A 26,177-nucleotide genomic window follows, 5' to 3' on the forward strand; every position below is an offset into this window, starting at 1 on the left:
CTTGTAAGCTCTGACCGCTGCGCCCCTCTCAGCCTTTTTCCTGACACTTATCATCCAGCTTCAATGACGACTTTATCTCTCTAGCACACCCGCTCACAGCAGCCCCTGGACCTTTGCTGTCTTCTTTCTCTGTGACCCATGCCCTATGTTTACTCACATCTTAGATGTAATCTCTCCAGAGAGACTTGTCTTTTCCATCCTGAATTCTCACACACACACACACACACACACACACACACACACACACACCTTGGCTCCCACTGGGATCTGCAAATTACTTGAAATACATACAAAAACAAGGCGGACTGATGGAGAGATGACCGGCTATGTAACAAAGCAGGGACAGTGAGCTGTTCACAGTAGACTTGGTGCAGGGGAGATGGATGTTCATTATAAACTGATTTCTCCTTTGCTGCATGTTTGCAATTTTTCATAATAAAGTGGAGGGGGAGAGGGAAGAGGATTCTTCTAGAGACTAAGTGGCAGGAAGGAACCCTAAGTGGCCCCACCAGTCCTTCTGTCACATTGGCCTCCTCCATTCATGGCACATTTCATGCTCCAGAAGGGTCTCATTTGGTTCCTGGTTTGCCTGTTTATTTAGTAGTTCATCATGATTATTGTCTAGTCCTTGAAATCTAAGCTCTCCAATGGTATAGGCACCCATTTCCTTCTGGGCCCTGAGTGGAGACTGACACACAGTAGGTGTTCAGCAAACGTTTGTGTGTTCGTCAACACCTCTGGGGTCAGTGATGTGGGGGCACAGCTCCCTCTTTCCAGCACCACAGTAAGGAATAAACAACCTCCCAACCTGGAGTCACTAAAAGGGAGAGGTATGGCCGAGAGGCTGTGAAATGTCCTGGAAGGCCAGGGACCCTAAGCTGGCCTCAAGAATTGAGCAACACGTGGAGATAAACAGTGTGGGCATTTCTGTGGGGCCCTCATTTCTGTGCCAGACCTTCTGATACAGAGCCACATCCCATCCTATTTCTCCACAATTTAGGCCCTATCCCATCCTATTTCTCCACAATTTAGGCCCTGTCCCCAAGACAAAAACTCATGTCCTATCTTACCTATGGGACAGTCATTCAAATGCGGCCCATATTGTACTTCCGTCTTAGAGGCCACCTCAAACTATACAAGATTCAGATCACTTCCTCAAGCAAGGCCCTGCCCCGAAGTCAAAGCCCTCACCCCAGTGCCACTCTTTCTCTTAATCTTGAGCCTAGCCATGGCCCCTTATCCGTGGGCTAGGCCTCCTACAACCAACCACTCTCTAAATTACAAACTCAGCCTCTCAAACATAACCCCTGCACACATCCACAGTTAAGAGGAATGTGTTCTCCAGAGCTCAGATCTGTGAGAACAGAAAAGGTAGGCTGGGAAAACTAAAAGAAGTGGCATCCAGAGTGTGCACCCCTCCAAACCAAACTCAAAGCCACACCCCATGTGCTCACTCCTCATTGGATAACGTACTGTGTTCTGGCCTCTCTGATTGGTCCTTCCACAATCCTAGCCATACCCATTCTCCTGAATCACACACTTTAATTGATCTTGCTTTCCAAACCCTTTGCTTCTATTGGACAGAGCCTCGCACAAACCCCTCTCTGATTGGATTATTTACAATCAGAGCCTCCCTGCAGACAGACATGCAACTGTGCAGGGATGGGAACCTCAGAGAGGAAGGAGAAGAGGAGAAAGAGATGATGGTTCCCTGAATCACTTGCCTAGGAGAGAGTATGGCCAGTTGATCACAAGGTGTAGCCTGAGGCTTGAGATCTAATTGTAGTGTCAGACCACTGGCCATGTGGTTTCAAGTAGCTAATCTTGGCTTCTGTGCCTCAGTTTCCTCATCTGTAACTGGGGATAATAATGGTGACTTCTAAGTGAGTTAATACCCGTAAGGTGCTTGTGGAAGTACCTGGTACATAGCAAGCCCTCAATAGAAATTAGCTATTGCCATTCATCTGCTTGTGAAAAGGCAGGACCTTGGACAAATCCCTTTGCCTTGCTGACCTCTGTAGGTCACTTCTTGCCCTCTTAATTGAATATCTTAACCCTACCTGCCCTCCTTTTCCATTTCCAGCCATCACTGTGATCGTAGGGTAGATGGGGAAATGAGGGCAGGGGGGGTGCGGAGAAGAGCTCAATCCATCCACCCCCAAATGACGACTAGGGCCACTTCCTTATATCCCAGTATAGAATGGCTCCGAGTTCGTCATACAAGAGTTGGCCTGACCAGAGATATGGTGGCAAGGGCCAGGGCAGGGCGGGCTAATCTGACAAGATGTGGTCTTATGGCTGAGAGGGAAGAAGGAGGGTTAGAACTGGGCTTTTGGGTTCTCCCCCAGGAGTGCCAGGGTTGGGGAGGGGGGATGGCCCAGGCCCAAGGTCACTGTGTCACTGTTACCATAGCAACAGCTACCTCTCTGCAGGGAACCTAGACAGAAGTGGGAGGCAGACTTTCCAAGTCCCTGAATCTGGAAATAGAGAGAGGGGAAGAGAGATAGAAGGGTGTGATTTGTCTTGGTGAAGACTGCCTATCTCAGGATTCTGAGCCTGGTATACCAAAGGTGCTCAATAAAGGTCCTAAAGACAGAGACTGAGGCATGAGGCAGTTCAGTGCTGAGCGATGCAAGAAAGGGAAGAATCCGATAGGCGGGGTCTCCCTCCACTCTGTGGTGCACTGAGGACCCAGACCCTCCCACCTCCCACAACCCGGGGCCCTTAGGCCCATCCAATCACCTAAACGGTCCACCCCCAGCGACTCCAAGCTCCTGAAGCAATCATATTTGATTCTTTGACAACCTTTTTACCTTTAAATTCTTTCTGGCTGCGGGCTTAGCTGAGAAAAATGGCATTCCGCACCAGCTGATATCTACTAGGCACCCAGAGTCCAGCGGATAAGGAGACACGAGGGGAGCCAGCCATCTGCACCTTTACTCTCTGGTCCTTGTTCCCTTAGGAGACACCCCTCCATAGACTCAGATATTCCTCACCAAGTCCTCCAGGAGACCTAGGTCTCCCTTGTCCCCGGACCCTTCCACCCAGGAATTCTCCAGGCCCATCCCTTTCGGAGAAACAGGTGTCTTTTCCTCCAGGAACTCAGCTCTGGTCCACGAGGTCTGCCCGCCCCCTGCCGGCACTATGGAGGTACTGCAGGGACTGGCGGCTACAGCCCATGATGAGGGGCAGAAATTGAGGCAAGATCTGAGTACTTGCTTTTTTTTTTTTTTTTTTTTTAATTTCTTTATGGTCTTCGATGTTCTCATTTTAAGAGTCCGAGTCTTCAGTTCCCTTTGGGGCTCAAACATCAGGAATTCAAGTCCCTGACTGAGTTCAACGAAAAAAAGACAATTTCTCTTGAAGCCAGGCCTCAGTGAGGTCGTCAGTGGTGCGGATTTCAAACACCTGGGCAGACAGAGATCTTAGAATTATGACCTAGTGAGGACTCCAGACCCCGAAGACACAGGAGTCCAAGCCCCAGCTTCCTCCCTTAGACTCAGAGGTTCAGGCCCCAGCCTTCTCCCTCAGACCCAGGGTCCAGGGCCCCACCCCATCACCCCATAATATTCCAGAGTTGGGCTGTCCAGGACCTTTGTGAGCTCCGCTGTCTGCACGAGCCTGTTTTTACTTCCCGCGTACATCATCTGCTGCTCAGGCTTGCAGCCTGCATGGAAGACAGAAGAGCCCATCACTGGGGAGCCAGGCATGTTCTGTAAAGCTTTAGCAATGTCCTGCAGACGGGGCAGTTTGGGAGGGTCTCGGGAGGTGTTCTAAGAGGTCTCTGAACACTTTGTTCAGGATTTTAAGTTTATTTGGAGCCTTCAAGTTACTGTGAGGGTCTCTGGAAAAGATTTAGGGGCAGGTGGGGATTTCTAGGTAAAGGGTAGAGGGAAGCTGTCTTCTTGCCTCAGGATGAGGACAGGTGAGCTCTTAATGAATGCAGACCGCCACATCCATCTCACTGCCCTCACCCCACACACCCGCCTGCTTGTCCCCTCATATGCAGCCTCCCATATGTTCACCATGTTCACTGTTCTCTCTCTCTCTCTCTCTTGTCATTCTTGTTGTTGTGCTGAGGATGGAACCTGGGGTCTTGTGCATACTAAGCAGTTTTGATTTTTCTCAATCTATGTATTTCAGGCTGGCCTTGGACTCAGGATATATCCTAGTTGGGCCTCAGATTCAGCAGTCCTCCTGCCTCAGCCCTGAGGGGTGGGATTAGAGGCATGCTCCACCACACCTGGCTCTAGACTAAGCACTCCTAACACAGGTACCTGTACCCATTTGCACACACAGTCTCACACCCGGACACTAACTAACCCAAGTGCCTACACACAATCCCAATTGTATGCCCAAGTCAGGATCCCCAGTATTCCCCAGTCAGGATTTAAGACCCACTCCTTGGAGCAGGCTAGGCTATATCTCACCCACAGGGCTGGAGAAGATGAAACACAAAGGGTAGGAAACCCGGCCGTCCTCGTGCACGTACTTGTAGCTGTAGACCACGAACCTACACCCAGGAGAAGGGATTCAAGCTCAGGACGTGGCCTGGAGCCTTGGCCCCATAGCCACTCCCCTAGTCTGCGAGTTTGTCTGTCTGTCTGTTTTGTGGTACTGAGGACTGCATTCAGGGCCTACACCCCGAGCTAAGTCTCTAGCCTGTTTTTATTTTTAGTGGTCACTAAATCACTTGAGCCGGGCTCAGACTTTCAAATCCCCTGACTCAGTCTCCTAGAGCACTAGGGGCGCATCACTACCTGCAGCCCAATCCATGATGTTGAATCTAGACTGAGACTGAGAGCTAACCTAGGGTTAATGACTGGGTTCCAGGGAACTCACTTCAAACTCAACAGGTAATTACAAATAATAATTGTCACAGAGGGCAGAGGTGCGGCTCAGTGGGAAAACATTTGCCTAACATGCATGAGAACTTGGGCGACCTTGAACTTGTGATGCCAGATGGGTGCTGGCCCTGACCTCCCCACACCAGCAGGGGCCTGAGGTCAGGTGCAGAGCAACACCTGAGAACTTGCTGGAAGCAGCAAGAGGAGGCAGGACCCCCGCCTCCATCAGGCGACATATAAAACACAAGTCCAAAAAAAACCACAAAGAGTGCCAGCATGAACCTGGTGTGGAGGTGCACACCTCTGATCTCAGGTGTTTCGGGGATGGGAGGAGGATTGCAAGTTTGTCTTGGGCACAAGACCACCTCAAATTAAAAAAATTTTAAGGGCTGGGAATTGAGCTCAGTGTGGCCTAGCATGTGTCAGGTTCTGGGTTCCAGCCCCATCACAGCAAAAGGGAAAAAACCAAAAGCCCAGTGTCAGCATTAGCCCCCAGATTCGAGGCCCCTTCTGGGTGCAGGACCCTGTACAGCCATCAAACGCCCTTGAAACCAGTCCTAACTGAGACCTAAAGCTTGAGATTGAGGCTAGAAACCCTAGAGACCCCAAAAGAAAAAATGAACTTAGATAAAATGAAAAACATGAACAGACCAGTTTTGTAGACACGGTAAAGAGCTTTTCCAAAAACAACAACAAAATACCAGGCTCATGCAGCCTCCCACAGATTCTACTTAGTTTTACCTGTAAGGCCCTGTTCAATCCCAACAACAGCACCACCACCGCCACCCCCAAAGAAAAAGGGAAAAAAAATTCCCTTTGCTACCCCAAAGCATTTCCCCAAAAGCATTAAAAATGAAGGGAAATTTCCTTTTTTAAAAACAAAACCAGAGGGGCTAGGGATATAGCTCAGCAGCACAAGCACCTGCCTTGAAAATGTAAGGTCCTGAGTTTGATTCCCAGTACCAAAAAAAAAAAAAAAGTATAGAGTCAGGCACAGTAGTGCACAGACACTCAGGAGGCTAAAACAACAGAATTGCAAATTTGAGCCCAGTCTGTGCAATGTAGCATGACCCTGTCTCAAAATTAAATATAGATAGATAGATAGATAGATAGATAGATAGATAGATAGATAGACAGACAGATATAGTAAGGCTGGGGATTTAACTCAGCACTCCCTGGGTTCGATCTCCAGTACCACACAGAGGGAAGAGGAAGAGAAGCTAATGCCACCAATGTTACATCACGACTAAACATTGACAAACTATGTGCAAAAAAAATTAACTCTACACCAATATTATGCATAGGCTATGAGATTAAACTTCTGCAATAAGGTAATACCATACAATAAAACTGTGTTTTACAATATGAGCTTCTGGATCCAAACACCTGGCCAGGGCTAAGATCCAGGCAGGTCCTTGGTGTGTGTCTTCATCGTTACTCCCTCCCCACAGCCCAGTCCTCCCTTCCCTTCACTTCCCTTCCTCCAGCATACCTTGGCTGTCGCTCTGGCAACTCTGATTTAAGTTCCTCTGGGGAAATGTTCTGAGACCAAAAATATATGTAGGAGAGAAGACAACAAAAGATCACCGCAAAATGAGCACTTACTGTGTGCCAAGGTACTGTTCTCAGAAACACGATTTTATTTACCATAGTCCTACAGTGTTGTTCCTATTATACCTACTTCACAGCTGAGGAAACTGAGGCCCAGAGGAGTCAAAGGCCTTACTCCAAACGGCACAGGCAGTAAGCAGTAGAGTTCAGATTTGAATCCTTGTTCCCATGGTAACCATTTCACTACTTCCTTTCAGAGGGCCCAAGGGAGCCCAGCTCCTAGCCAGTCCTCATCCGCTGTCAACCAGCTCAGTCCCCATCATCTGTGACCCCATCATTAATCCTCACCCCAACACTATGAAAGAAGTGCATTATTGGCTCCATGCTACTGATAAAGACAGCAAGGCTTCGAGGGGTTCTCCCTGATCATAAAGGATTTCTGCTGGCTTTTTGTTACCTAGAAACAAACTCCTTCATCTACCTAGGTGCTAATGAAGTATTATCATTAGCATTATCACTTTATTGAGCAAATACTATGTGCCAGGCCTTTTAAACCCATGACAAACATCAAATCATTGGACCTACAAATGATCCTAAGACTTAGAGCTGTTTTCTAGATGTCCAGGCCATCTAGGCAAAACCCCTGCTTATAACCTTGCACTTTCCAGGCAAGCACTATATCACAGAGCTACATGCCCAGCCATTGCTGAAATTTGACATTCAGGTGTTTCTGGTCTCTATGCAGGCTCTCAGTTGCAGTCCCAGTGCCTATAGTCTCCTAATCCCACCCTACCCCTCACCTGAAATTCCTCCTCCAGCACCACCATCTGCCGGTCTCTGTCCACCTTCACTGGGGAGGGATGGCACACAGGGGTTAGATGTCCCTCCCATCCCACAGGGACACCAGCCCAGCCCTGCCTGCTTGTCCCTGCTCATGGAAGAAGAGGTCACTCACTTATGATGGCTGCATTGTCCGTTTCTTTTCGGAAGCGGAATTTCCTCAGCTTTTCCTTCAGTGCTGGGTCCACTTCACACACAACCAGGGAGTCAGACTGTCAGAGGGGCAAAGGAGAGCCGAGCTGAGCGGCCGGCTCTGGTCTTTGCCACCTCCACCTGCCCCCTCTCCAAGCCTTGGGTTCTGCAGCCACGAATGAAGGTGCAAAAGTCCCTTTAGCCCTCCAGAGGCCTTTGAGACCAGGAGGCAGATGCTGCCCCACGCCACTCCTCCAGAACAAACAGCTGGTGGGCACAGGGGCAGAGGCCAACCCCAGCGCTCTCCAGGGCTGGCGCCCTCAGGGATCTGCTTGCCTGGGGCTAACCCCAAATCACCATCTCTCCCCCACCAGGCCTTGTGCTACCTTCGGGTTCCCTTCCCTACTGTGACCTCCACCCCATGACTGACCTTCACCCCAGCACCCTCCCAGCCCAGCTCCCCCAAAAGTCCCAGCCCCTCACCCTTCCATTCAACCCCTGGCCCCCTGACCATGATGTTTTCTGTCCACAAGCCCTCTTCTTTTCTCAGTTCCGCTGTCTTGCAGGGGTGGAGAACAGGATGGGGTTGGGGGGAGGCTGTGGGGTAGGGGGAAGTTTTCATCCAACACCACATCCTGTTTATGCTCATTCTGGGACAACTGTCACAGATGGCTCCTCCCTCTTCTTCCTTCCCCTCATCTCTGAAGACCTGTCGGCTTTGCAATCCTCAGACAAGGGTTCAAACACCGCCTCGCTGTGTGACCCTGGCTAAGTAACTTCACCGGGTCAGCATTGTTGTGAAGATAAAATAGCTTCACATACCTCCCAGCATGGTAGACTTGCTCAATAAAGAATAAAGAATAGTAAGGAGCTCTACGGCTCCTCTCCTCTTTAGGAAGCCTTCTAGGATTCATCCCCTCTGTAATAGTTGAATCACAGCACTGAGAAAGAGGAGTGCAGAGACTTTCACTCGTTATACTCTCATCCATTATGTTAGTGGCTAAAGGGACACCAGAGAAGCGCCTCCCTGCTACCTGGCTGACGGAAAGTGTTTTTCCTGTGATTATTCAACCCCATGGGCCTTATAATGGCCTCTGAAGCCTACAACAATGGAGTTCAATCCTGTCAGTCTTGTATCTCCTTTTTAAAATAATGAATGTGGGCCAGGAATGGTGGCGCACACCTGTAATCCCAGCACTCAGGAGGCTGAGGCAGGAGGGTCACTAGGAGTTTGAAGCCAGCCTGGCCTACATAGTGAGACTTTGGCGCAAAGAAAAAAAAAGTGATGAAGGCTGAGAGTGCAGATCAGGGGCAGAGTATATGCTTAGCATATACAAGGCCCTGGGTTCCATCTCCAGCACCAGAAAGAAAAGAGTGTTGTGCATTGCCTCTTCCCCACCTCGAAGTACAATTCCTAGGTAATGTGGCCTACGTACACACATAAATTAAAAAAATCAGTATCATAACCCTGTCATTTTCTAAAGGGAAAGTCACTTAGGAGAAAACCATGTGTGTGTTAATAAGAGAATGCAAGCAAACTAAAATTCCCAGGGTCCCAGCTAGCATCCTCTGTAAGAGCTGGACCCTGTGCTGCCCTTGACCCTGTGCCCACTACAGAGCATGTCCATGGCTCTCCTCCCTCTCTCCACCAACAGCCCTGAAACCTAGCACCATGTTATTTCTTCCATCTTAAAAATTAAATACTCTAACTCCTGCCCAGCTACTGCTCATTCATTTCCTTCCCTTTTCAGTAAAATTTCTCAAAAGAATTGTCCACACTCGCTTCCTCCAGTTTGTCCTCCTGGTTTCCCCTTAACCCGTCTCCAACGAGGTTTTCACCCTGGCTCCGCCCTACATCCACTCCTCCAGCTATTTTTCACACAACTGCCAGAGAGATCCTCATAAAACCAGTTAGGGGGGATGTAGCTCAGTAGCAGAGTACTTGCCAATCATAAGTGAGGCCCTGAGTTCCAACTCTAGAGCACATATGAAAGTAGGAAAGAGACAGACAGACAGACAGAAAGGTAACATTCCTCTTCTCCCTCTCCCCTCAAAAACCTCCCATGGTTCCCACATCCTACATTTTTCTACAGTCACCCTCACCCCGTTATCTCTTAAGACCTGGTCTCCCTACCCTCCTGAGCTCACTCCACTCCAGTTTTGTTAACTTGCTTGTGATTTGTGGATGATCCTGCCTCAGGGCCTTGGCATGTGTTGGTTGTTCTTTCTGGAAGCCTCTTTCTCTCCTGATTTATGTCCTCCTTTTTTCAGCTATCTGTTCAAACCTTATGTGATGAAAGAGGCCTTTTTCATCTGAAATAATTCTGACCTCACCATTACATCTTGTTAGCTTGCTTCCCCCACCCAGGGTCCTGATCAGCAAATTACACTGTATTTCCTTATTTATTGTGTGTGACTCCCAAGTAGAATAGAAGCCTCACAAAGGCAGGAAGTTTGTCTCCTTTGTTGCTGTATTTCTAGCACTTCAAGCAGAGCCTGTACATATTACACACCCAAGAAGTCATTCACACAAATGACTGAACCCGCATTGGTGGAGCACAACCATGTCAGCAGTTGATGGAACTTGTCATCTCTTCCACCCTGTGTTGGTGATGCCAGGCTCTACTTGCTTTTCTCCTCTCCCTCTGGCTGCCCCTTTTCAGGCTTCTTTGAGACTGTTACTTCTTTTTGTCCAACGCAGGTGGCCCCACTTATAAGGGTTCTGTCAGTCTTGTCTCCCTTCATTCTTCCTACACTCCTGGGCTAGGTCACTAGTGCCCACAACTACCATCTTCAATGATCTTTACATCTTGATGGTCTCCAGCCCCAAATTCTCTCTTGTCAGGCCTTTGGTTGTGTAGCCTTGCACCTTGATGCTTGGTGTCCCATTCCGGATCTCCCTAAGGCCCAGTCTCCTAGACAAGAGGTTTCTTTCTGGTCTTTTTCTGTCTTGCTCAGGCTCGTTTAGGCATCCTTCCCACCTACTCTTCCTTCCTTTCCCACAGTCCCCCCCCCCCCACCCGGGGCAAAGCCTCCTCTCACCCACTTCTCCCTTCCAGCAGCCCCCCTGGATTCCTTCCATTCTACCCTCCGTAGATAAGCCAGAGACATCTCTCCAAAACCCTCAACTCCCCAGGACTCTCCCTGTCTCGACTCCCTCCCATGGGTCCCTCATGCTTTCAGCACAAGTCCAAATTCCCTCCGCAGGCCAAACATCTGGCCGCAGCTCATTTCTCACCACACCCTGTCTTGAACTCGACACTCCACCCCGACTGCCGTGGTCTGAATTCCTGTACCAAGTCTTGTCTCTGTCACCCTCGAGTCTTCTGAGAGCGGGACCCCTTCCGATTAACTGACCCTGATCCAGGACAGTTTATGGACTAGATTACAAAGGGCAACAACTCCCATTTATTGACAGCCTCCTTTGTGCGGAGCGCTATGTATGCCTCTTCCCTCTCCCATCCTAAAATTCGATCTCGCCTCGATATGAGCGTCTCATCGGACAGCGAGCGGCAAAACCCTGAATGCCAGCAGCTGAGAGCAGACAGTCTGTCCCAGGATGGTCTAGGACCCTACCCCGCAGAGGCCCTGGGTGGGGCGTGGCAGGAGGGCGGGGAGGATCAGGCTTAGAACGCCAGAATGAGGAATTGTGACTCGGCTTGCGGCTTCTGAGGCAGACGGGCGCGAGACTGCCTCCTGCGGGCCTGGAGGCCCAATCGCAACCTCTACAGCGCCTGTTGCCCTTGGCTACGCCGCGCGCGCCCCTCCCTTTTCCCCCGCCCTCTGCCTGAGCCCGGGGTCTGGCCAACTGCCCGTCACCCCCACTCCCGACCAATCCCACTGAGGAGGGGGCGGGCCTCTTGGGCCTAGTTGCCCAGCCCTGTCGCTCCCTTCCCGGCCAGGACCCCGCCTTTCTCGGCGCACACCTCCCGCCCTTCGGGCTGCCCTCGCCGCCCATTGGCTGGTATGCCGTTCGTCATCTGGGTGTAAGCTAATACAGACGCATAGAGGCACCCCCGTCGGGGAGGGGCCGGGGCGGTGACGCACGGCGCCGTGACGCAGCGCGACGGCGGCGGCGGCGGCGGCGGTGGTCGGTGCGGGAGGAGGGAGGGGAGCTCTCGGGCCAGAGAGGGGGCGACGGGGGCGGCAGCGGCCTAACGAGGTCCGGGCGGCGGCTGCGGCGGCGGCAGAGGAGGCCGAGGCGGTGAGCTGGGGCCGGGGCGGGCAGGGCGGGCGCAGGGCGGCGGCGGGTCGGGACGCGCGGGGCTCCCCTCAGGGCGACCCAGGCCTCGCGGGCGGCCCCGCCCCCTCAGGGACCCCGAGCCGCGGGCGGCGGCGGGTGCAGAGCGCGGATCTCGCCCGCCAGAGCCGCGAGAGAGCCCCCCACCCGACCCACTCCGCGCTGGCGGGCCCCTTTGGGAACTTCCCTCCGAAACCCTCATCACACCCTCGGGATCGCCGAGGGGCCGGGCCGGGGACCTCCCTCTTGACCCCGCATCCGTCTGCTCCGCTTGCCCCGAAACACTCCTGGGCCCCATGTACGCCTGAAAACCCCCCTGAGACTACTCTCCTCCTCAGCTGCTTTCTCTAGAGACCTTCATGTGTCCCTACAGTTTTTCCCCGTAGACCCCCGCCCTTTGGACCCCCCAGACTCCCATCCTTCTCCAGTATGGAAAGATTCCACAGAGGTCGCTCGTCTTGTAGCTCATCTCTCGCCCAGGAGCCTCCCTCCTAAGCCCGCAAAAGCTCCCTGCGAAACTCCCTGTGAAATCGCCCCCAGACCCCTGGGCACCTCAGAAATCTCTAGGAAGGGCTTCATATATCCCAGCAATCTCCCGAGACTTTCCTCTCACATATGCCAAGTATTTTCCTTCCCACCTACCCCCGTGCCAGAAATCTCTTAGAAATTTCACTCCTAACCACCCCCCAAATCCTTTAGCATGCTTATGACGAACCCTAACCATCTTCCTTGAAGATCTCCTTTCTACATTCCCCAGAAGAGGATACCCTTATTCAGAGACTCTTGAAGTGGCCTCAGATTACAAAAACTCACCTAGAGGAACCCACTACCCATCGCCCGTATATACCCCTTTTAAATAACCTCTTTGGACCTTTGCACAGATTCCAAAAATCTCTCCCAGAGACCTCATTTTCCCCCAAACTCCTTGCCCTAAAATACTCTAGAAATTACTCTCACAGATTAAAAAAATCTTCAGAAATTGCCTGAAGTCACCAGAAAACTCTTCTCCCTGTAGTCCAAAAGATTTTTCCAAAACTCCTTTTGTGAGTCCCTTTCTCCCAGTAACCCACACCACATCTCAAAAAATTGGATAAGAAGCCCAAGAAGTTCCCTTGTAGTGTCATATTCTCTATAACTCATTAGATAACTTGAAAATTCCCCCTTGTAAATCTATTTTAGGTGAATTTTTGTAAAGATCCTCCTCACAACCCCTATATCCTCCTAATGACCCCTCTGATATGCAGTTTTCCAGATCTCATATCAGGGATCATCACCTGGAACTCTCCAGAAGTGGCCCCTGAAATCCCTCTCAGAAACCAGGCTGACTCCCCTTGTGCCCCTTGAATCATTACAGAGAACCTTTGCCTTACTTAGAGATACTTCTCCTTCATAGATCCCCCAGTTCCTCAAGAATCCCCTGTAGAATATTACACCAACACATACCTAATCGTCCCTCAACTCTAAGCTTCTGTTAGAATCCCAGAATTCTTTCTGAAAAACCTAGTCTGACACTCTCAGAACCTCCTCAGATATGCCTTTCCCTCTTCTGCCTATGTGCTTTTTTGGAGACTCAGAGGTTTCTCCTCATCATAGATCTCTAAGGAGTTTTTTGGGAAAAGACCCTTGTGTCATCCTACTCCAGTATACCAAGACCTTTTTCAGAAGATCGCACCTTGTCCAGACACCTTTTAGAGAATTTTCTCCCAAATTGGCCTACATCAGCAACACATAGCACTTCTTGAGATTTCCTAAGAACTATTTCCTGAGAACATAGCCTCTGTGTGTTTCTATTATTTATATATTTACTTGCAGTATTAGTGATCACACTCAAAGGTAATCTATCACAGAGCTACATCCCCAGCCCTTTCTATGTTTTTGAGATAGTCTCGTTCCGTTTGCTGGTGTGAGACTTAAACCTGCTATCCTTTTCCCTCAGCCTCTTAGGTAGCTAGTAGCTGGGATTACAGGTATGTACTATCTGGTTTCTATGTCTGACTTGTTGGGCTCCCCCCCCCCCTTCTTTTTCTTCTTCCCAGAAATTGAACTCAGGACCTTGCACTTGCCAGGCAGGCAGTTGTGCCGCTGCGGTATATCCCTGGACCATCTGTCTCTTTTTAAAAATCCTTCATAACCCTACCTCCTGAAAATCCCAATACTCAGACTTTTCTCTGAGGTCCTACCCTCACAGACTCTAGCCTTTAAATAGTGAGACATCATTATCCATTTATTTATTCATTTTTGGTAACGGGAATTGAACTTGTGACCTCACACCTGCTAGGCAGGTGCTATGCTGCTGAGCTGCATCCCCAGCTCAACTATCCTTTTTAAAGACTTGAGGGTTGCCTCCATTTTTTCTTTGAGAAGCCTTTCACTTTGAGGGCTCTTTTACAATAGAACCCCTCTTTTACAATAGCAATTTTCAGTGTGTTCCTTGGGTCACAATAGCAGTAGCATTTGCTAGAAATCCAAATTCTTTGCTAAACTTACTGAATCAGAAAACCTGGAAGCAGGGCCTCCCAACCCCCCGAGTCTTTAACAAACCCTCTTGATAATTCTGATGCGTGCTCAATTTTGAGAGTCACTGCCTTCTGGGAAGATTTCCCTTTCTTCACAAAAAATTCCCTGAAAATGCCTTCAGGTATGCCTTTGAATGGTCCTATCCAGCCTCTTATTCCTGGGAACCCCCTTTATGAAGTGCCCATTTTTCAGAAAACTATATTATTCCATAATATAAACTAAACTATAAGAATAATATAGAAAACTATATTATTCTTGAAAGGATCTTGACTTTTCTACAAGGCTACTACACTCTCTGAGTAATTACCTCAGCAGTCTGCCTTTGAATGGTTCCCTTTCAGATCTCCCTTAGCACTTTCCCCTTCTGGTTTCTCCTTGACCGTTTCAGGCTGCCCCCTAGGTCTTTGGTGCTTCTGCTTTGAACTGGTACCTCCTTGAACACACTCTTACCTCCTTATCCATCCCTCTCTACCTAAGAATCCTCCCCCTTGAGGCATCTTTAGAGTCTTCATTCTTCTAACTGCTAAGTGCTCTCCATTGTGTTTCTTAGGGTATCACTCACTTTCTCACCTGTTGTTTGTTTGTTGTACCTGGGGAATGAACCCAAGGGCATGCTTACTGAGCTACATCCCCAGCTCTTTTGAGACACTAAATTGCCCAGACTGACATTGAATATGAAATCCTCCTGCCTCCATCTCCAAGTAGCTGAGATTACAGGTGTACTGTACTCAGCTGTCTTGCAGGTTTTTTTATGTATTTGTCCACTCACCCTCCCTGGGTTCCTCTTTGAGTATAAGTAGTGGAATCTATCCTCGTGGAAATCATTGGAGGATGACTCCAAGTTTTTCAGATCTTCTCATTTCAAGTTCAGCACACCTCCATTGCTCCCTCCTCTCTCTCTTCTACTTTTCTTCTCAGTTCCCTTATTTCTCTTGCAATACTTGCTTTCCTGTATAGGTTTTGTTTTTTGTTTTTGGTGCTCTTTCCTGATCCTAAGCTGCCCCAAATTCTGTTCCTGTTGACCTGCTTCACCCTTCTTGGTAAGTCTGGTGCCTCGGGGCTGGGGATTTAGCTCAGCGGAATAAGCGCCTGCCTTGCAAGCAGGCAGTCGTGAGTTCGATCCCTGGTACCGATAAAAACGAAAAAGACAAAAAAAAAAAAAAAAAAAAGTCTGGTGCCTCTAGGAGGCTCCCAACATTTTTTAAAAGATTCTTTTCCTCTCTAGGGCTCAGAAGAGGAAACACAGACCCCCTGGTAAGCACTAGAGTCTGCCTTTAGGGAGTTCACAGTCCAGTCAGTAGAGGACTTGGGCAAGTACGCCAGGCATAATATGAGGTATAGAGTGTATGCTGTGGGAATTCAGCAATGACAGGAGCCCTTTACTTGGAAAGACTTAACAGAAAAGGTGGTGTTTTGGTTGGTAGCATTCCATAGGAATTGAGAGAATGATGCAGTGCCTCCCTGGTACAGGAAAACAAGCAGGAGTTCAGAGACAAAAAAGCCACCTCATCTCTTAACAGTAGTATTTCATCTGTTCACTCGTGGGTAAAGGTGGAAGAGTACATCTCTTCTATTTGCATGGTATTTCCCAGCTCACATTAGTAGCCCACAGTGTAATAATAATAATGACTAGTGGGCTGGAGGTTTAGCTCAATGATGTAAGCACTTGCCTGGCAAGTGCGAGGTCCTGAGTTCAATCCCTGCACCGAAAAAATAATAATATTAACTACTGTTTTTTGAGTGTTTATCTACCAGGCACTGTTTAAGTGTTTTACCTGTGTGGTCTCATCTCACATCATAAGAATTCTACTATTATCCTCATTTTACATATGAAGCAAAGGACCAGTGGAATTAATAGAAGGTCTGTGTACCCTCTCCCTTCTAAGATCATAGTGCTTTTCTCTTCAGCATTGGGAGCAATGAGGCATTATAGTGTGATTGGGTATGTAGGCTCTGATGCAAGAGGGGATTTGCATCCTGCATCATTCTCTTACCAAGTTTGTGACCTAAGACAAGTAAGTTACTCTAAGTTTCCAAAGCTAATGAAACTAAAACCAGACATGGTAGTGCACCCCTATAATTTCAGGGGCTCAGGAGGCTGAGGCAGGTGAGTCACAAGTTTGAGCCCAACCTAGACAACTTTGACCTTGTTTATTTTTTTATTTTTTTATTTTTTTTGTCTTTTTCATTTTTATCGGTACCGGGGATCGAACTCACGACCGCCTGCTTGCAAGGCAGGTGCTTATGCCGCTGAGCTAAATCCCCAGCCCCTGACCTTGTTTAAATATATGAAGAGGATCAAGACATACATAGTTCAGTGCAAAAGCCTAGGTTCAGCCACGACACATACCCAAAAAATGGTGATGATAACATCCTATTTCTGTTATGAACTGTTATGAGGATTAAATAAGACATAAAATGTACTTGGAACGAAGTGTTAAGTTTTAGCAAAAGATAGTTTTTTGTTTTGTTTTTGTTTTTGTTTTTGTTTTGTGGTACCAGGGATTGCCCTCATGACCTCACGCTTGCCAGGCAGGTGCTTATGCTGCTGAGCTAAATCCCCGGCCCAAAAGATAGTTCTTATCAACTAAGATTCTTAACACATAAGTGATAGTACATCTGTACATAGTGGCTTAAAAAGGGGACTTTGGGGCCAGGGATTTAGCTCAGTGGCATATGCGCCTGCCTGGCAAGCACAAGGTTGTGAGTTCAATCCTTGGTACCCAAAAAAGGGAGGGGAGGGGCTTTGATCTCTAGCACCACAAGGGGCAAGGGGCATGAGGGAGATATTAATTGGCTCATTTTAATGTCTAGAACTAGAGTGACTTAGACTCAGTTACATCCATGAGTTTGAGTAATTTTCTCAGTGTTCTCCTTTCTCTGTTAAGTTAGCTTTATCTTCAGCAGGCTTCTACTTAATGGTTAGAGATGATCTTCAACAGCCCTCGGTTGAAATTCTCTCATTCACTCTTTCCTGAAAAAAACTCTTTTGTGAGAAATCCAGTTTGGAAACAGTTTCTTCCCTGAGTAAGTGCAGAATGAAAATAGGATCCTTAAAGACCTATTTTGGGTTCTGTATTCTGGAACTTGGTGTCTTGCTTTCTAGCCACACAGAACTGTGATTCTATTCCGTGGTCTTTCTGAAGCAGTAATGGTAGTTCTTACTGTCCCCCAGTCCCAGTTGTTCTCTCCTCTGTGATTGGATCCAGAGAGATCCTATGGCTGATCTGACCCAACTAGGCTTTCCTTTGGAATTGCACTAGGATAGGCAGGAATGATGTGGTCATTTGTGTTGGTATTAGCTTCTGAGTGTGCAATCCAAGAGCCTTGGCATTTAGTCCCTTCACCTTGACTTTGAACTTTTCAGTGTTCAGAATTTTGGAAGAGAGCTAAGTAGGTTGCTGTGAATGGAGTTTTGTTTGTTTTAGTCTAAATTTGTTGAATAAAGTCTGGTTGAGGACAAGTTACAGAATAGTGGTGTGCAAGTGTTAAATGTCCCCAGCCTGCACTCATTTAAACAGTTTATGTGCTAGAGAGCCTGAGGTAGAAAGATTGCAAGTTTGGGGCTGGGGATTTAGCTCAGCAGCATAAGCGCCTGCCTTGCAAGCAGGCAGTCGTGAGTTCGATCCCCAGTACCAATAAAAAGGAAAAAGACAAAAAAAAAAAAAAAAAAAGAAAGAAAGAAAGAAAGAAAGATCGCAAGTTTTAAGGCCAGGCTGAGCAGCTGAGCTAGATCCTGTCTCAAAAAAATGTAAGGGGGCTAGGCATTGTGGCACATGCCTTACATTTGAGAGGCTGAGGTAGGAGGATTGCCTTGAATTCGAGGCCAGTGTGGACTCCATAGTGAGGACCTGTCTGAAAAAACAAAAAGTAAAAGGCTCGGCGTATATAACACAGTGCTTGTTGGGTTCAGTCCTCATTACTGATAGGGTTAAGGGTAGGGAAATTGAGTAATTTTTTTAATGGAGGTATTCTAGGTACTAAAGATAAAGCAGAAAATAAAACAGTTCTGAAACTATGGAGCTTATACTATGAGGGCAGGTGTATAGACAATAAAAGAAATTTGAATGTGATGTGTACTATGAAGGAAATAAAACTAAGCAAAAAGGAGGATGGGGATGATGCTGGCTACTGTGGACAGAGGGATTGAAAATGGTCCCTTTCAAAGATGACAGTTGAGCCTAATATATTAGAAAAATGAGAGACACTTGGGAGAAGATCTCAGAGTGGGACCATCTAAACTAACTTTAGAGAATATTATCCTAGATATCTCCTGAGGGCCTGCTTTGTGCCAGGTGTTGTCCTAAGAAATGGAGGTGGAGCAGTATACGCAGTCTCCTCTCCCCTTGTGGGCTGTGGTAGTCTGGACAGTTTAGGAAGAAGACAGCATTGCTTGGAAGACTCCTTCCTGCTGTAGAAATGGTGAAGATAGGGGCCCATGTGAGCCCAGATCTGTTTAAGAGAAGTGGGAAACTACTAGATGTGTTTTTGTTTTGTTTTTAAGCTAAACAGTGACACAAATTTTTGGTGAGAGTAGCAGCAGAGATGCAAGTCAGGAAGCAATCCTTTTGTCCACATAAGAGAATGGCCATTTGAATATGGTGGTAGTAAAGGTGGAAGAAGGGAATGTATTTTGGGTATGGAGAAAAAAGGACTTGATGGCATTAGAGAAAGAAGAATCTTTATGCCTTACAGCTCTTGAAAGTAATAAGGTCCATTTTACAGATGAGAAAATAGATGTAGCAAGGTGGAATCACTTGCCCAAAATTATACCAGTGACAAGTAGGAAGGTTATGCCAGATGTAGTGCTGCACATCTGTAATCGAGTGCTTAAGAGGCTGAGGCAGAAAGATCATCTTGAACTTGAGGCCAGCCTGGAGTACCGTCATTTTAAAGCAAACCTGAACCATATAAAGAGATCCTGTCTCAAAAAAGAGTACATTTATGAATGTATTTTCAACCCAACGGTCTGGTTTGAGCCACTGGAGTTGTGGGACAGATGAGGGCATGTTTTGCTAAGTAAAAAGAAGGGTTGGGGTATTTCTCAGTGATGGAGCACTTCCCTAACATGTAGTAGGTTCTGGGTTTAATCCCTAGCACTTTAGGAAAAGAACTATCAAGATGTGATGACTGGGGCCACCCACTCAGCCCCTCTTCTGTCCTACGCTTGGAAAAAAAAAAAAAAGATCTGATGACTAAGTTGGGTGTGGTGGCATAGACACTGTGGGGGGCTGAGGCAAGAGGATCACAAGTTCCAGGCCAGCCTGGGCAACTTAGCCTTTCTCAAAATAAAAAAACAATGGACTGGGGATGTAGCTCACTATAGAAGGTTCTTGGGTTCAATCCCCAGTGCAGGGGTGAGGGTATGGGACTGATTACTGAATCTTAGGAAGAGGAAAGAACAAAAAGTGACTAAAAGTCTTAAGTTGTCTACATTTAGACATTTGAATTTACAGGAGCATTTTGCATTCATCAGTGAGCAAATACAGGCATAGAAAAGGGAACTTAAGAATGCTAACAGGAATACCAGCCTCTCTATTCCAGGGTTTCCCAGAACTTCCCAAGTTGCACTTATCTTTGGAGACTCTGCCTCACTTTCTCATACTCTCCTTCCCTTCCCTAGGACTTTTCAAACAAAAGGTCTTTCTCTCCTGAGGCAGTTGTATACATACTATTATAAATGTAGTATATGTAATACTACATTTGTGTATATATTTCAGGAGTTTCTGAAAATACGATTTTTATGAAAGAGATGTTAAATTTTTTTGGTTTCTGACATTCTGTCCCCAGGTTATGATAGTAAGTTACTTTTAGATAACTAACCCATTATCTTGTTCATTTAATGTGGGTTCCTCAAAGACCTAGATGTATCTTGCACAAGAGCAAGCCCTAGGAATGGGCAGGAAGACTGATAGTACCCCTTTGTTTACAGAGATGTTGACATTCAGGGGTGTGCTCTGAGGCCTAACTTTCTAGGAATGGAAGGAAACTTGTAGGAAGTTGCAACATTTTGTTTAAGAGCAAGCTTTGAAGCCAGATTTTGTAGCTATAGGCAAGTGATTTACTTTCCCTCTTAAGTTTTTCCATCTGTAAAATGAAGATACTGATATATAGATATATAATGTATTTATTGTACTTCTGTTGGGATACTAAGGATTAAATAAATTCAGGGCTTTCTACATACAGTGCAAACTCTACCAATAAGTATACTCCCAGACCTACATATGGTTTTAAAAGCAAATGAGCTCACTCACGGAGAACTTTTAGCACAGGGCCTGGAACATGGCACTTAATCTAAGATATGTAAAGACATGCTAATCAGTAGGTTGGGATGTGTGTGTCTGATACTGAGGATTGAACCCAGAGTCTTCTCACTCACCTACATCCACATCCCTTTTTTGCTTAGTTGCTTGGGATCCCAGACTGGGCTCAGGCTTCCAGTCTTCCTGCTGGAGCCTCCCAGGATGCTGGAATTATAGACATGGTCACTACTCAGGCTGGTAGATATATTTTTATACATTGTTTCAGATAATTTTGCTAAGGAGCAGTACTGTGGAAGAAACTGAGTTACTTATCCCAAAGGTCAACACTGCAATTAAGTATCAACAGGAGAGCCAGTGTTTGAGCCAGTCTTGTATTTGAATGAGGAAAGAGCTGAGCTCCAGAGTTGCCCTCTGTCTGTGGCCCCTTTCTCAATGTTTGGGGCCAAGGAAGAAGCTCAGAGGGCAACTATTCCTAGAACCTCTAAACCATTTTGTCGCTTCAACCTCTGGAGTTGGTAGGTGCTTCCTAAAAAGTTCGCGTAGTCCATTTATGATGAAATGGCAATATTGCTGAGCCATTTGATTTGTTTGCCATAGGGATTCCCTTCTCACATCTTTCTTCAAAGGCATGGAGTTATTTTTGATCATGTGAGGACAAAGAGACCAAAGTAGTAGTGAATTGTTTTGTCTGGAATTGGGCTAGGCTCTCCATTTTAAGTAATAGAAACACGGTTCCAACTGTCTTAGGCCAAAATGGAATATATTAGATCCAGGTCTTCAAATGATATGAACAGCTCTCCCTTTTTCTCCCTGCATCTCTTGAATCTGCTTTCATTTATTTTGGCTTTGTTTGGAAGCAGGCTTCCATCACAATACAGCAGAGGTAGCACTCAATAACTGAGAACTTCTCTAGTAATTCTACAAAAAGCTCAGGGCAGACTCTCCTTGGCCAGGCCTTATGCTGTGTCTACTTCTGAAGCCAAGAAAGGCAGTTAATTCTCCAGGGGAAACTCAGGGTGCTGGTACAAGAATATAGGAATGGATATTTGGCAGGCAAATCCTTTGCAGTAAGGTGCTACCCAAGGGAGATGTTTTGGAATAATTATTCATGCTTTATCTAAGTCATCATCTCTGGCTGTTGCCAAGCAGCAGGGATAGAGGTGGCTAAGGACCTCTGGTCCTTTGATGGGAGGGAACCAACCAACTTTCAGTTGGCATTCTGTCCTGAAGACATAACAGGGTGCTTCCTCTGAGGACAATTTTTTTTTTTTTTTTGGCTTTGTTTTTTTTTTAAACAATACAGTCTTGAAAACTCCCCAGTGCTTATTGTGTATTCCCAGAGGCCTCCTCCATCACTAGATCCTCTCTACCCATAATGTTCCCTAACTGTGGGACCTTAGAGCCAGAGAGGGCTTCGGGAGGACTAGTTCTGAGGTTTCTGGTATTTTCTCAGCTTATGTCCATCTGTTCAAGGGCCACATGTCACAGGTATTGTTTGTTCTGTGTAGTTGTTTATTTTAGCTATTTTAATATGAATGGGTTTCCAACATTTAAAAATACAGGAATTTTATTTTAAAAGCCAGATTTCTAGCTCCTTTTTTAAAAAAATATCTTAAGATCTAAATGCTGAACCCACATTCTCCCATAGTGCTAGTTGAGGAGAGCTAAATAATGACTTTCCTTTTAGACAGGGTGTGGACTCTAACTCAACATAGTCCCCACTGGCCTGCTTTGTTCAGAGCCTGGCTTGTAAGCATCATATTTGAGACCCAGTTCTGTCCCAAAGCTTTGCTGGAAGAAGCCAGATTAACATTTAGTCAACAGTTTATTTGGGGGGACACAATACTCTTCGTTTAAGAAAAATAACCCAATAAAAAACTTCATGGGAAGGAGTGTACACAGCGTCGGTCTATTTGTGAATTTGTTCATCATTTTGCTGTAAATGCTGCCATGTCAGACCTCTCATCACAAATGTTCCTTCTGCAATGGTAACATGTCCTCCTATCTGACAAGTTGCCACCCAGTGAAGGAATCCCTCCCACTCCGAGCAGATGTTCATCCAAACTCCGCTTGACCACTCCAGCAGCCGGGGAGCTTATTACTTCCTAACATGGTAGCCAGTTCCATTCTTGGACAGATACATTATTTTAAAACTCTTCCTTATGTTGAGGCAGCTGTTGCCTCCTTGGGACTGAAAGCCACAAAATGCTGGAGCTGGGAAGGAAAACTAATTTTTTTTTCAGGCCTACGAGCTACTACTCAGCCATCCTGAATCTTGGGCAAACAAACAATCCCAATACTCTTTCTCACTAAGCTAGGGAGTACAGTGCAGGCTTAATTTTTTAAAATTAATTTCTTTTTATTGCAAAAATGATGTAATCACTTGCAACTTAGTAAAATAGTACAAAATTTTATCGTGTGTGAAGGCTTTGGTGTGGTGGCATATGCCTATAATCCTAGCTACTCAGGATGTTTAGGCAGGAAAATCACAAGTTTGAGCCCCACCTAGGCAATTTAGTGAGACCCTGTCTCAAAGTCAAAAATTATCAAAAGGCTGAGGATGTGGCTCAGTGGTAGAATGCTTGCCTAGTGTATATGAATCAATCCCAAACACTTCAAAAAGAAAAAAAAGTGTTAATAATTCCTCATAATCCCACCTGAGACAGGAGGATCACTGCAAGCCAGCCTGAAGCCAGCCTGGGCTACATAGTGAATTCAAGCATAGCCTGAATATGTAATGAGACCCTGTCACAATACATACATACATAAACAAACAAACCAGCCAAACTACCTTCCTCTTTTTGTAGTATGTGGCGTTAGTGATCAAATCCAGAAGACACTGTGCTACTTACCTTCATTCCATGCCCACCCCACTTTTCGTTTCTACTTTGAAACCTGTTCTGAGGGAGAACAGGTATGTACTATGGCTGCAACTGGTTTACACATTTCTTCATACACATGCATACGTATTCGTATGTAAACTATGGAAGGGGCTCATATAGCTTTTTTTCTAAATAAAAATGGCATCTTAAGTATATTGATATTCATCTTATAGACTTGTGCTATTCCTCCAAGCCTGTAGATAGAAATCGGACACAAGGAGCAGGGATATAGCTCAGTGACATTAGTACCTTCCTGACAAATGGCAAGGTTTAAGTTTAGTTCTCAGTACCAGGAAAACAAACAAGAAATTGGACCAAGCTTGCTGTTTTTTTTTTTTTTTTTTTTTTTTTTCTTTTTTCTTTTTAGACAAGGTCTCACTAAGTTGTCCAGATCAGGCTCCTCCTGCCTCAATCTCCCAGTTCTAGGATTACAGGCACATAAACCATCATATCTAGTACATGTTTTAATAGTACATGATATTGTGTAATGTGGGGTCTGCCCAGTTTATTAATCATTTTCCACTGATAGATGTCTCCATTGTTTTGTTTCTTTAGGATCCTTTTCATCATAGTACTCCAGGCTTCTTCTACCAGCCAATAAAATTTGCCCTGTAAGTTAGAATATATTTGTCATGTATGAAACAGGCCAGTTCCTTATCTCCTGCATTCTAGAGAAAAAAGGCAGGCTAACTTAAAGGTCAAGTGAATCTGTGGCTGGAGTAGGACTACAACTGAGTCCTCTAGATTTTAAACATTTGCCATGTCCCATGTAGCCTGTTACTTAAAGCTATCTATCTTGGATCTCTTCCAGAGTAAAAGAACATGCCTAATATCCAATTCCTCTTTTGTATGCTGTGTCTTCAAGTATTCAGTCCATTATGTCATTCCATCTGAGTCCTTTTTCTCCCACGGAAATTTCCTTAGTATCTTCAGATTTTCAAGACTGGTCTTCCATATCCCTCTTACCGTACCATGGACTACTTTGTCTAACATCTTTTCTCCCAGGGCTCTAGAAATCATAAGTGTCTTCTGCATTCACCTTCTTTAGCTTTTGATTTAGAAGATACTGAGCTCCTTCTGTATGCCAAGCACTGTTCTAAGGTCTGGCCGACTGCATCTAGATGAGAAGAAATAAACAACATAAGTAAGATAGTTTTGAGAATGCCAAATTACCTAGCACTCAGGAGGCTGAGTCAAGAGGATCATTGCAAGTTTGAGACTAGCCTAGATTTTTCTTCTTTTTTTTTTTTCTTTTTATCCTTGAAATAAAATGGATTTTGGGGGGAAAAGTCTCTATTAGGTTTGACTATCGGGGAAACTCAGGAAGTGACATCGAGCTGACAGTTAACACATGGGAGCCAGCCTCTAGGGGAAGAGAAATCCAAGAGGAACTTGGTACATAAAGAGGTTAAATATGCCACAAGAACCCTATGGGACCTTTTTGGCCAAGATTGTATTTAAAGTGCAAGGTTTTAAGCCAAGGGAAGACATCTGATTTCTCCTTTTAAAAGATTACTGAGAGGCCTGTTTCTCTTGAAACAAGGTTGTGTTTGCCCTCACTCCTTTCCCTGCTTCTTATACCCAAAGGAATTGACAGCTAGGCCAGTTTGCTCTGTTTAGGGATCCAATTGGGAATTTGCAAGGCAAGTCATAACCATTGTCAGATGGCATCTCACTGCCTTCCTGAGAAATGTGGAAGTTTAGTGAGATGGGAGTAGCTGAGCCTACAGGTTCAGTGGTTTCTTGTAGAATTCTCAGTCTAGGGAACTTTAGCTCTTTAGCAACCAGACAAGGATACAGCTAAAAGTGGTTTGGGAAGGGGAGCCAGGGGTACTAATTTTGCAAGAGAGACAACCTCTTGGTTTTCAGTAAAAACCTGGAGCTCAAGGCACTTAGAAAAAGACTTCAGAGTAATATCCAGAAAGCAGTCCCCTGAAGAACAGGCCTGTTGTTTTCATAGTTAAAACATTTTCTGTGTTATTTCTCTGCCTTAGAGGAATTTGGACACTTTCTTGGTTGGGAATTTTTCAGATTTGAATTGTCCCCTTCCCCTCAGGTTGACGCCCTCTTGACTCTTTGGCTTGGATGATAGGCTGGTGTCTAGGAGCCAGGGGAACTTCCCAGTCCAGAGAGCTTGAGTCTGAAGCAGACTTCTGGGGAATGAAGAAGAGGGCTGAGAGGGATTCATCTCATAGTAGAGACGGGTACAATCTTAAGAGATCAGAGGTGAGCTGAGTATGGTAACACACGCCTATAATCCTAGCACTCAGGAGGCTGAGGCAAGAGGACTGTCACAAGTTTAGGCCAGCCTGGACTCCATAGTGAGTTCAAGACGGGCCTGAACTATATAGTGAGACCCTGTCAAGGAAAAAAAAGAGGTATGCAGGGCTGGAGATTTAGCTCAGTGGCATAAGCGCCTACCTTGCAAGCAGGCAGTTGTGAGTTCGATCCCCAGTACCGATAAAAATGAAAAAGACAAAAAGAAAAAGGTATGCCATTTCCAGAGTGGAAGAGCTGGGTTAGAGAGGGTGAAACCTCATCAGCTTGTCAGCGAAAAGACCTCTGTCACCCAAGGACTGACTGGTGCCCAGCCAGTAATTGACCATATAGCTGTTTGTATAGTATCAGGCTCTTCTCCTGGGTCACCACCCTGCCATCCATCACTGACCAAGCATTGTGGTTTTTCATTTGAAATAATAAAAGTGCTTTAGGGTCCTTTTGTCAGATGAGCATTCACTATGTCTAGGTGTCAGAGGAGAGAACCAGAGACCAGAAAAGTAAAAAGACATGTTTATTAAAAAAGAAAAAAAAGCCAGGCATGGTGGCACACTCCTGTAACCCCAGCACTCAGGAGACTGAGGTAGGAGGATCATTGCAAGTTCGAGACCAGCCTGGGCTGCAGAGT

General features: G+C 46.3%; 2 protein-coding genes across 5 annotated transcripts in view; one reads left to right on the forward strand and one right to left on the reverse strand.

Annotated features, from left to right (window-relative positions):
* Window positions 1–3,219: 3,219 nt before the first annotated feature.
* Gmfg (glia maturation factor gamma) lies at window positions 3,220–8,077 on the reverse strand. Of its 2 annotated transcripts, none has more exons than XM_003467164.5 (7): window positions 7,882–8,077; window positions 7,354–7,450; window positions 7,199–7,248; window positions 6,340–6,389; window positions 4,431–4,513; window positions 3,594–3,667; window positions 3,220–3,408 (listed from the first exon to the last, which is right to left on the reverse strand). In XM_003467164.5, the coding sequence occupies exons 1-7, from the start codon at window positions 8,017–8,019 to the stop codon at window positions 3,337–3,339; spliced, it is 564 nt and encodes a 187-aa protein (XP_003467212.3). In that variant the 5' UTR covers window positions 8,020–8,077; the 3' UTR covers window positions 3,220–3,336. The 2 variants fall into 2 exon arrangements, with proteins under 2 accessions (XP_003467212.3, XP_013005367.1); XM_013149913.3 differs by having other exon boundaries at window positions 7,854–7,987.
* A 3,340-nt stretch (window positions 8,078–11,417) lies between these two features.
* Samd4b (sterile alpha motif domain containing 4B) overlaps window positions 11,418–26,177 on the forward strand; it is a 41,846-nt gene continuing 27,086 nt past the window's right edge. For 2 of the 3 annotated variants that reach the window (XM_063252732.1, XM_063252735.1), the window contains exon 1: window positions 11,419–11,574. The gene's annotated coding sequence lies outside the window, so the exon portion shown is untranslated. Of the gene's footprint in view, window positions 11,575–26,177 lie in introns of all 3 variants that reach the window. The other variant, XM_063252734.1, reaches the window with a different exon arrangement.

Source organism: Cavia porcellus, unplaced genomic scaffold, assembly GCF_034190915.1.
Source record: "Cavia porcellus strain 051 isolate PalLab524CR breed Dunkin Hartley unplaced genomic scaffold, mCavPor4.1 scaffold_7, whole genome shotgun sequence".
NCBI lineage: Eukaryota > Metazoa > Chordata > Mammalia > Rodentia > Caviidae > Cavia > Cavia porcellus.